Source organism: Megalobrama amblycephala, linkage group LG6, assembly GCF_018812025.1.
Source record: "Megalobrama amblycephala isolate DHTTF-2021 linkage group LG6, ASM1881202v1, whole genome shotgun sequence".
Taxonomy (NCBI): domain Eukaryota; kingdom Metazoa; phylum Chordata; class Actinopteri; order Cypriniformes; family Xenocyprididae; genus Megalobrama; species Megalobrama amblycephala.
Genome location: NC_063049.1, coordinates 14122461 through 14134927, shown reverse-complemented (window position 1 = coordinate 14134927; position 12467 = coordinate 14122461). Strand labels below are relative to the sequence as shown.

At 33.3% G+C, this 12467-nt stretch overlaps 1 protein-coding gene across 1 annotated transcript; it reads left to right on the top strand.

The window, feature by feature from the left end:
* Window positions 1–641: 641 nt before the first annotated feature.
* On the top strand, window positions 642–7757 carry LOC125269493 (CD209 antigen-like protein C). The gene is made up of 5 exons (XM_048192390.1): window positions 642–958; window positions 1064–1375; window positions 2055–2182; window positions 7162–7268; window positions 7361–7757. Exons 1-5 carry the CDS (start codon window positions 787–789, stop codon window positions 7494–7496), a joined length of 855 nt encoding a protein of 284 aa, XP_048048347.1. The 5' UTR covers window positions 642–786; the 3' UTR covers window positions 7497–7757.
* The last annotated feature ends 4710 nt before the right edge of the window (window positions 7758–12467 follow it).

Below are 12467 nucleotides of genomic sequence, written 5' to 3'. Positions count from 1 at the left end.
ACAATATGCACAGAGATATGGAGTAAAAGAGTGTTCACTTTTCTTAGATATTGATATCTTTATGAAAGCATACAGAGACTGCTAACAGCAAACACTACCGTATTTGAATGTTGAGCTGCAGTTCATTGGCTGCTAATGCAACAGCAACCAATCACTATGCAGATAATGACATGATTGTCATCTAAATAAGGGACCTAGCAGACTGCACCATGACAGAACTAGGTATGTGTATTTCAAAGATGAACACGTGCCTTGTGGGTTTGGAATGACATGAAAGTGAGTAATTAATGATAGAATTTGAACTATAACCCTTAAACAAGTATAAAAAACAAAAAGTATTCTGTTTCAAAATTCTTTTAGCTAACTGCACTAAGGACACTAAAAAACATTAACCATAAATTGATCGGCTTTCTGAACTTTTGATGTACCAGTAACAACCCAAATGCTCTAAACAACCTAACATTTTCCAACACCCACCACTAAAAACATATGCATTTGAACCTCATTTAAATGAACACAATCTGCATTGCTGAAACAAATATTTCCAGTGACATTTTGCAGTGAGTTGAAGTTCCTTTATGCATAAATACTTTGCACACAATAGTTCCCCTCTGAATAAATATTTGCCACACAAACAGATGAGGAACACAACACAGTCCACTCCAGAAGATATGTTGACAACAACAAAACTGTCTATAAGTTTAAACAAAAATATAGAATATTTTTTTAACACTTTAAAATTATTTTTCATTTTAAACGACTGTAATCATTTCAACTGCACTAAGAATGTCTGGACTTGTGAATGAAGGTATGGATAAAGGTTCAATGATGGAATCAGAAGACAGAATACAGAAGACAGTTGATATTTACATTAGTGCTGAGGCTGTAAGAGACATGAAACATAAGAAAGACATGGATGACTTTAACACATCGAAAACCCAAACCCTTCAACACACAGGTAACTGAGATTAACTGCTAATACATTTACTCATAATTGTTGATGTATACTATTTTAGATGAAAAAGAAAATAGAGTAGCATAATGTACAGTATGTCATTTTCAGAAAGTGATTCTGTGAGGATCAGAAGCTCCAGAGCAGCTCTAGTGTGTTTGGGGCTGCTGCGTGTTCTTCTGCTGACTGCAGTCATAGTGCTGTGTGTCTACATCCATACAAAGAGCACAAACTACACAGAAGAGAGAGACCAGCTACTAACCAATATTACCAGCCTGACAAAGGAAAGAGGCCAGCTAATAACCAAGATTACCAACCTCACAGATGTGAGAGACCAGTTAATAATCCAGAATGGTAATCTGACTAAAGAGAGGGACCAATTGAAATCAGAAAAAAACAAACAGATATGTTTTGGCAAAGTAGGTAAGTTTCTTCAGTCTAACTGGTAACTTGGCTATGAAGACATATCAGACTCCATTATTAAAGTGAAGAGTACTGGATCTGTTGTGTTGGGTCGTCTGGCTTTTTTAAAGTTGTAACTGTTGTGCTCGTACTAAACTTGCAGCTTTTGTGTTACTGCCATATTTATAGAGATTAATACTTTTTTAGGGATTTCAATCATGTATAAATGTTAATAGATCATTGAGATAATGAAGATAAATTAAGACATTACATTATTTTGGCAGACAAGATGTTGCAACAAGTGGCTTTAGAAGTCAATTTTTTTGTGGTTATATCATTGATCATAAGCATTTCATAAAACATTCAAGCTTGAATTGCTTTAATGGCTGGAAAAATCCCTTATCACAGAATTATTATGAACCAGGAAGAATAATAAATGTTAACTTTCTATATAGTAATCACACTACATGTTAAATATGTCTTATAATAATTACAATAACCTATCCAGTAACATAAAAAAATGCTATCAGAAATGAGTCAAGATTGATTAATAAAGATATAAACACCTTATAATAAACAACTACAATAGTATACTGTATGTACAAATAGTATTTTTTAAAAAAGGTTTTAGCTTGGTGTGGATCAAAATTGAGTCAATATATGCCAATATGCCTATATGCCAATCTGGTTGTTTTGATAGATGGATGGACAAACTATCAAAACAGTGCTTACTTCATTTCCTCTGAGAAGAAGAACTGGACTGAGAGCAGAAAATACTGTTCAGTCAGAGGAGCAGATCTGATCATCATAAACAACAAAGAGGAACAAGTGAGTGAAAGATAATTTCTGTGTGTGTGTGTGTGTGTGTTCTTGTTTATATTACATTGTGGGGACCAAATGGCCCCACGATGTAATAAAAACCTGAGATCACCTACATTGTGGGGTCCAGCCAGCGGTCCCCACGAGGGAAATGGATTAATAAACATACTAAAAGATGTTTTTTTGAAAATGTAAAAATGCAGAATGTTTCCTGTGATGGTTAGGTTTAGGGATAGGGGTAGGGTAGGGGGATAGAATATACAGTTTGTACAGCATAAAAACCATTACGCCTATGGAGAGACCCCACTAAGATAGCAAAACAAACCTGTGTGTGTGTGTGTGTGTGTGTGTGTGTGTGTGTGTGTGTGTGTGTGTGTGTGTGTGTGTGTGTGTGTGTGTGTGTGTGTTCTTGTATACATGGTTTATGAGGACATTATAATGACATGGGTGTTACAACGTAAACATGGTTTATGCGGACACTTCCTGTATTCTCGTAAACCAAATGGCTTAAAAAAACATACTAAATGGTGTTATTTTGAAATTCAAGACAGACAGTTTTCTGTGATGGGTAGGTTTATGGGGTAGGGGCATTGTAGGGGGATAGAATTTTATTTTTTAGTTTATTTAACAGGGACAATGCAGTATAACATTGCTACAATTTCAAGCAGCCGATGCTCCACATACAGGCTTCTAGCCAAAGGCTAATTTGCAGCCCCAGTCCCTGGTTAGGCTTTTTTTTAACAACAGTTAAACAAAAATCACACAAAAAAACTAAACAAAAAAATTAAAAATATAACAATAATAAAAAAGATGAGACTGTGCATGACCATCAGTGTTCACAAACCTGCTGTTGTTTGAACCACTTTTTTAAATTTCTTTGAAAAATGTTTAACTCTGTTTGCATTTTCAGTTCAGCTGGCAGGCTATTCCAGAGCAGTACACCTTGAACTGAAAATGTGAATTGTGCAAATTTTGTTTTCCTTTTTGGTATTGTGCAATTTTGATTAGTTGCACCTAATCTTGTAGTGATCCCCTTACAACTCTGTTTTGATATTAATTGGCATATAATTTCTGGAGCAAGATTATGTACACATTTAAACACCATTTTAATAAGAGACAAATTTATAAAATTTTCAAAACTAAGCAAACTATATTTTTGTAAAACATTACAATGATGCCATCTATTTGATTTCTTGTCCAAAATTTTTAGTGTTTGTTTATATAGAGATCTAACAGGTTTGATAGTCAGTTGAGGAACCTGACTCCAAACAATCGCACAATAAGATAAATGTGAGAAGACCATTGCATGCATGTACAATGTAGCTGCTTTTAGAGATATATGTGGTCTAATCATATAAAAACAATTCAGGTTTGTTCTGATTGTTCTACACAGTCTCTTCACATGCACATCAAATTTCAAATGAGAATCTAAAGTAACACCTAAATATTTAAAATTGTTAACTACCTCTATTGTCTTTTTGATTGATCTTAATTAGAAAATCATTCATTTCCTTCCTCCTTATTGAAAAACACATTGAGACAGTTTTTGAACAATTCAAGGTCAAACAGTTGTTTTGCAGCCACTGTGACACGACAGTCATTTCATTTGTTAATATATCGGCCGCTAAGCGTGGATTCTGTGCTGATACATAAATGACTGTGTCATCTGCATATAGCTGACATTTAGATTCCTTACAACAATTTGGTAAATCATTGACATATAAGGAAAACAACAGTGGACCCAAAATTGACCCTTGAGGGAGACCCATCTCATTGTTTCGTAAAGCTGATCTTGAATTATTTATTTTAACACACTGATCGCGAGATTCTAAATATGATCTAAACCAATTTATTGCCTGCTGAGAGAAGCTAAACAAATTTAATTTATTTAAAAGAATTTCATGATTCACAGTATCAAAAGCCTTTTTAAGGTCTAAAAACACTGCACCTACCACATTACCATTATCTAAAGCTCCCTTAATAAATTCTGTGAGAAAGCAGTTTGCCATTTCTGTAGAATACTTAGGCCTAAAACCAAACTGTTTAGAGTGAAGTAGATCATGCTTTTCCAAATAATTTATAAGTTGTTCAGCTACCAACTTTTCCAAAATTTTTGAAATTGCAGGGAGTATAGAAATTGGTCTATAACTCTGAACCTCATTAACTGACCCTGCCTTAAAAATTGGGGTTATAATAGAAGTTTTCCAACTTGAGGGGAATTTACTTTCTCTAATAGATAAGTTTATCAAATTTACCAAGGGCTTTAACAGACAAGCACTATATTTCTTAACAAATGCGGTATCCATTCCAAATATATCCTTAGCCCTTGAATTATTCAATTGATTAATAATTTGAAGTATCTTATCTTCATCAATCTCAGAAATATAAAAGATGAGGAAGTGTCTTTATTGCATATTGAGGTAGTTGTACAGGTTTAAAACATACAGCAAGTTCTTCCACAGACTCGATAAAATATTTATTATATATATATATATATATATATATATATATATATATACACAGTACAGTCCAAAAGTTTGGAACCACTAAGATTTTTAATGTTTTTAAAAGAAGTTCGTCTGCTCACCAAGGCTACATTTATTTAATTAAAAATACAGTAAAAAACAGTAATATTGTGAAATAGTATTACAATTTAAATAACTGTGGACTATTTAAATATATTTGACAAAGTAATTTATTCCTGTGATGCAAAGCTGAATTTTCAGCATCGTTACTCCAGTCTTCAGTGTCACATGATCCTTCAGAAATCATTCTAATATGCTGATTTGCTGCTCAATAAACATTTATGATTATTTTCAATGTTGAAAACAGTTGTGTACTTTTTTTTTTTTCAGGATTCCTTGATGAATAGAAAGTTCAAAAGAACAGCATTTATCTGAAATACAAAGCTTCTGTAGCATTATACACTACCGTTCAAAAGTTTGGGGTCAGTAAGAATTTTTATTTTTATTTTTTTGAAAAAGAAATTAAAGAAATGAATACTTTTATTCAGCAAGGATGCATTAAATCAATCAAAAGTGGCAGTAAAGACATTTATAATGTTACAAAAGATTAGATTTCAGATAAACACTGTCTTTTGAACTTTCTATTCATCAAATAATCCTGAAAAAAAATATTGTACACAAATATTTTGTACAATTGTACACATTAAATGTTTCTTGAGCAGCAGATCAGCATATTAGAATGATTTCTGAAGGATCATGTGACACTGAAGACTGGAGTAATGATGCTGAAAATTCAGCTTTTGCCATCACAGGAATAAATTACTTTGTGAAATATATTCAAATAGAAAACAGTTATTTTAAATTGTAATAATATTCACAATATTACTGTTTTTTACTGTATTTTTAATTAAATAAATGTAGCCTTGGTGAGCAGACGAAACTTCTTTTAAAAACATTAAAAATCTTAGTGGTTCCAAACTTTTGGACTGTACTGTATATATTATATATATATATATATATATATATATATATATATATATATATATATATATATGTGTGTGTGTGTGTGTGTGTAAAACCTACAGGATTTCTTAAACCAAATGGCTTAAAGATTTCCCTTCTTACTGGCTAAATGTTTTGTGCCCAATATTTAATTGTTTTAAAATATATGAATACATTTCTCTCTGGTTTTGTTTGGCAGCTGTAGTACTCTTTATGGTTATTAGAAGAGCAGAAATTAAAATCACAAAATTAAAAATTAAAATAAATATGCACAGACTAAATTTAATTGGTAAGATGAATCTAAACTCAGTAAATGGCCCAAAGTATTGATTTACCCATTACAATAGTCCATTTACAGTTACTATCATAAAAATACACTTACTTGTAGGATTAAAATTGTAAATAAGGCACATTTAATGTCCAACATCAAATATTTTAGCGAAATGTATATTTTAGAATTATTCCGTCTGTTTAGCGCGCAGCAGCGCTCGTTCACTGTTAGTTTAGCCGCAAAATGGAAATATTTGCATGACTTTCTAACATTTACAGATGGAGAATAAATTTGTGAAAGGTAAGTTATGCACTGAGGAAAACACCATGTCTCAAACGCATAAAATAGCACAAAATGTATGCCGTTTCCTATGGTGGATCGATTTGATCCATGATCGACCTCTAGGGCTGCTTAAAAAAAGCGTGCACGTGAAATTATCTTGACTAGGTAAACCTGGATCGAATTAGCGGGACTGCGTGAACTTCAATTACCTTTTATGAAACCGTTTTAGCCCAAACTCATTTGTTAGGTTAACTCAAGTCAGGTTTTGGAGTTTAATCCTCGCTTTTCTAAGCATCTTTTATGAAACAGCCCTCAGGACTATAAAGGACTTTCACACACACCACCTCACTGCGAAGTCTTATTTACCCCGTGTGACATTTCTGAGCGTTATTTCCTGTCTGTCTGCCTGTCTGTTGTTACCGTTCCTGCCTGTACCTGTTTATTGACCCATTGCTGCCTGTCCTGACCCTTGCTTTGTATACCGACCTGTGAGTGATATCTGCCAGTCCTGACCTCTGCCTGTATCTGGATTATGATTCTGTCTACCTTCTACTGTACCTGTTTGCTCCTGTTTGACCCTGCTTGTACGACCTCACTTACCTTTAATAAAACGCTGCATTTGGATCCCCTGCCTGAGTGCCCCTTCGTTACAGCTATGGTCACACAGGTTGTTTTTGCATTTATCTCGTGGCCATGAGAAATAGATGTTTTTCCCTCAACATGAAGTCGTGGCCACAAGAAAAATATATTGTTCCCTCAACATAGGATCTCAAGGCCACGACTTTACATTACATGGCCACGGCAAAAGGATGTCATTACCCCGACAAAATGGATCTTGTGGCCACGAGATAATATGACGTTCCCACAAATTAATATCTCATGGCCACGACAAAACTAAGTGAACTGAACATGTCTCCTCCTGGTAACCGTACTATTCTGATATAATTGCGTTATTGTTTCACTTCTAGAATTTTGTCAGAAACATTACTAGTTCTGAATCAGTCTGGATTGGTCTGACTGACCGTGATGTGGAGGGCACATGGAAATGGGTTGATGGCACCAACATGAACTCTGGGTGAGAATCACTGAACTGATTAATATAAATGATTCTTTGTCAGTATCATATCACACAGAAAGCAGTTCTGATATTCTAATGCTGATCTGTAGTTTCAGGTTCTGGGGGTCTGGAGAGCCAAATGGAAATGGAAACAAGGACTGTGCGCTGATTTATTCATCAGGATGGGCTGATTTTCCCTGTAATTTTAATTATAAATGGATCTGTGAGAAGACTATATTTAAATGACTTGTTACAATATGTATTCATATATAGGGAGTGCATCATGAAACCTTAAACATCCTTAAAAGTCTTTAGTAATTTTACCTGTTTTTGTTTGCATGACAATTGAATTATGCTAATCTGTAAAAACGCTAATATTAAAGCTTTCATATGTATAAACTATTTAAATTGTCTTTGTTTTGAAGGCTCAATCACACCTGATTTCCTAAACCAAATCATGCAGGTGAAACTCTTAACCTAATTGATGACGATTTTATTGTATTATTATTCAGGACATCAATAAAGTTTAATTTGAAGTCTGACTCTGAATTTTTTTGCAGCATTTTGTAGCAATTATAACAATAAACCTGCTTTTATTTTTTTATTTTTTATTACGTGGCATATTTCCAGAACCATGTGACAAGGAATTAATTTAAAAGTTAAAAAAGGCAAAACACATAAACAGCTTCATGGGTTTTTCTTAGAATATGGACAGGACTGTCTGATTGTGGATGTCAGGATATGAATTAAGTTTTTTTTTTTTATTATTATTAAATTTGAGAACCCATCCATATTAATTATAACAGCATTTTCAAAGTTGATCATCTGAAGAGTAATTAAGTGCTTTAGATATGAGTACGAATGTTACATTGACAAAAGATAAGGAGAGTCATTATTTATCACAAAATAAAAGTTACATATTGTAACGAAGCTGGACTCAGGCAGGGACCATGTGCAAAGCTTTTATTAAAGGTGAGCATGGTCGTACAGGCAGGTCGGAACAAACAGGAACAGCAAGGGACAGGCAAAGTCGTGGTCGGGATACAAAACATCCTCTTTAGCACCTTTAACACAAACAGCACTGTTGAAGTTGAATTTTCTTTCTGCATAAATACTGACCACACAAACACAGATGAGGAGCACAACACAATCCACTCCAGGAGAGAACCTAATATTAGTTTATCAACATCTTGACGACACCGAAACTATAGAAAAATGCAATATTCAAGAATATTCAAGATTTAAAGTTTGGTCATACAGGATGCACCTTGAAGCTGTCATTGCAAAAAAGACTTTTATTACACATAGGTTTTTTTATGGATTGTAAAATTATGTTTGTCTGTGTAGATTTCTTAAGTTAATATCAATGTGTGTTCAAAATTTTTATGTGAATTGCTGCATTGAACTGTTTAATAAAAAAAAAGTGTTGACATATTCAATCCTTATTTTACCCGCTGTCAATACTTCAATACTTATCAATACATATATATATATATATATATATATATATATATATATATATATATATATATATATATATATATATATATATATATATATATATGGGTCATTCCTGGTATGCTGTAACATTTTGGCTTCATGATTTTCATGTTTTTAGCATTCTACCAAAGTGACATGTTTATTTATTAGGAATACATATTGGTCAAGCTCAGGGACTCAAAAAAAGAATAATTATAGGTAGATACTGGCCATGAAAATATTCCACCCTGTTAGGGACATATACATAGTCATCACAACATGTTAATAATGTAAATGTTAAACAAAAATGAGCTTTCTTGGATAGTATATGTCCCTTTGCCATCTTAGTATTTTTTATTTTTGAAACAGTAACAAAACAATTACTGATAAATAGAATATGTCTTGATTATTAAGAACGGGTACTTTTTTGTGACCATTTTTGCCAATAGGGTGGCAAATTATATATATATGTATTTTTTTTTTTTTGCTAAAAAAAATATATATGCTGTTAGTGCTCCTCACCTCACAAAATAAGACAAAATTATGCCAAATATTTAATGTTGCTGTCAAATTATTATTTAAAATGACTTGTCTAACAGGGTGGAACACCAGTGTTAACAGGTTCTAACAGTGGATGAGCTTTCCGTCATTGTCCTGCATGGTTTGCCATCTTTAATGTGTGGAACTGCACCTATATAATATTGCTTCAAAACAATAAAAAAAATAAAATAATCCAGATTTCCTTTGGAAGAGGGACACACACACACACAAAAATCGCTATGTGGTTTCTTATCACAATCAATCATGGTGCTGCTACCTTTTTTGAATAATAACAGTATATTTTAAATATTTGTTTAATTGCATCTTCTTTTTTTTTTTTTTTTATAAATGAAGGCCAGTATCACTGATACTAATACTGGTACTGATATTTCTATGAAAATAATGAAATTCATATTTTTACATTATATACATTCACATTACAGTATAACTGTGATCAATTTCAACATTTATTAGACTTTAAAAATAACTTTTAAGTTAAGAAAAATTGTTCTAAACAGTACCAAATTAGGGTCTTTGGCTTGTAACTGTCACAGACATGTCAGGCTCCAGCGCTCACCAATCACAGCGCACTCAATCACCAGAATACTGATTACCGCCACCTGCACCTCGTCAACGCACTCATCAGCACCACTACAAAGAGCACTCACACACAGCACTCCATGTCCGGTCTTGTTTGCAGATACTTACGTGTATGCTTACCTCAAGGACTCCCTGCTCTCTACTTACATGTCTCCAGTTTGTCCTGTTCTCCCAGTGTGTTCCTTCGTCCATGTGTGAGTGCTCCTTTGTCTCCAGCGATCTCCAGCTCCAGTGATTCCAAAGACTCATTCATCTTTGTGAACTTTGTAAATGCACTGTATTATAGTTGAGAGCTCGGGGGGCAGGGAGCGTGTGATTTAACCCTCTGGAGTCTGAGGCTGATTTGGGGCTTGGAGAAGTTTTGACATGCCCTGACATTTGTGCTTTTTTCAGTTGTTCATAAACATATAAATGGAAAAAGTGTCATTACACTGTATTCAGCACAAACTAGGCTACAATAATATGTGAGGAACATGTATGTACATGTTTGTGTTTTTGAAGGAATAATGTTTATGCGTGGTTATTGAAAAAACAAAAAACTTAAGTCACTGAAATAAGGCCAAAAAAGTATAGTAAATCTGTGTTTACAATACTTTAGGGTATTGGAGGTTGTAGACTAGAGTTTTTGCTTCAAAATTATGTAAAAATTATGCTGCCTACTCCTTCATATAAAACAATATATTGATTTAGTTTTTGTAAGACACTTTTTGCCAAGAAACACAGTATGCGTGGAGGCGTGAATCATCACTGAATAATGGGCCATTCTCACCTGAGAAGACAAAAGAATTGCATAGTAATGAGCTGAAATGACTTGCATATTAATGAGGCATTTCAGTCAGGTAGGCTGTGAAAAAAACCTTCTGTGATGTCTCAAGCTCATCATGATATATGGAACATACAGAAAAATATTATTACAATATAAAGTAATGGTTTTATATTATACTTTAAAATATAATGTATTTCTGTGATGCAAAGAGTCTGAATATAGGCTTTTAGTTTAAAAGCATGCACATTTGGAGAAATATTGGATTCTCATATGCTTATGTCAATTTTCTATACAGAGAAGTTATATTTATTTAATTTTCATTGTCATTACTATGAGCACTGGTGTTTTCAATACTTGAAGTTGGAGGGCGCTCTCTGTGCATTTTTAGTCCACAAATTCATCTAAAAGAAGAAGAGGCTATTCCATGAATGGAGTTTCCAATTCATACTGCAGCCGGAGGGCACTAAAGAAACAAAAACTCATCTAAAATTCATCTATAGAAGAAAAGAAAACAGGAACTAACTGCATGTCTTCTAGAGCTCGCTAACCATGACTTTTACATCCAGATAAACACTTTTCAAGACAATAAATACACGATTGAGACGATGAATGCATGTATTGCCTCTGAATTTGCATCTGAATAGCGCTGGCTCCGTGGCGTGGCCGCATTAGCGGATAATGAGCTGAATCACGGACTTCTGACATAGCTCTCTTTTCATACAGATTACATAAACACAGAAGGTTTGTTTTCTGTTTTGACTTACATGATTTAAAACCTGACATCTTAACGTTTTTTTAGACATAAGTGTAATTTTTCTGTGATTAGTATTCACTAAGTTACAGTTCATTTTCTGAGAACTATCAGATTGGACTTCGTTCAGAGGGAGAGGAGAAATCACGCATCATGTTAGTTTTCTTTATTTTACAAAAAGCACAACATTTTGTTTTTACTCTGAGTGTATACAAATAAAAGAAGATATTCTGTAGTTTCAATTGATATATTACTTATGTCTCTATGACAAAAAATGACGGAGTATTTTAAGTCTGTTTTGCTGCAATGTGAAAAAAAACCTGCAAAACGCAACGGCGCGTTTTCAGACCTCAGAGAGTTAAAGGGGCCACAGCCTGAATCGGTGCATAGTTAATTATGCCCCAAAATAGGCAGTTAAAAAAATTAATTAAAAAAAATCTATGGGGTATTTTGAGCTGAAACTTCACTGACACATTCAGGGGACACCTTAGACTTATATTACATCTTGTACAAACTGGTTCTACGGCACCTTTAATTTTGAACTGTGACTCTCTTTGAAAGTTTTGTGACAATTTTATGAAAATTATGACAATACACCTGCTTGACAATTATTTACTTGTCTTCAATAATTAATTGCCATATTACCTGAACTATGTGAAGGGGGGATATAAATGGAAAGTTACATATGCAAATCACATGAACTGCTTTTTCCCCCAACAGTCTGACTGTGAAAGTCAGGATATTAATTATGGATGACTTCTGAAAGAAACTAATAACAAAAAGGTTTGGGGATCTTAAAAATATATAGTCTAAAAAAATAATATAATTTTATTTGTTGCATCCGTTAATATTATTTAATGGATCTGAGCTAACATAAACTAACAAAGAAAAGTTGTATTTTAATCAAAGCTAACAAAGATTAATAAATACTGTAACAACTGTTTTGCTCATTGTTAGGTAATTTTAGTTAATGGATTAACTAATGTGAACTAATGGGACCTTATTGTAAAGTGTTACCAAAGAGTCATTATTTATCACTGTATGAAACAATTACATATCATTAGTATGAAATAGTTTTATT

Bases quoted from the DNA above. Each gene is read 5' to 3' on its own strand.
- LOC125269493 (XM_048192390.1), top strand. From the start codon at position 787: ATGTCTGGACTTGTGAATGAAGGTATGGATAAAGGTTCAATGATGGAA. The intron at 959-1,063 runs GTAACTGAGATT...TGTCATTTTCAG, and splicing joins CCAAACCCTTCAACACACAG to AAAGTGATTCTGTGAGGATC. The intron at 1,376-2,054 runs GTAAGTTTCTTC...TTGTTTTGATAG, and splicing joins GATATGTTTTGGCAAAGTAG to ATGGATGGACAAACTATCAA.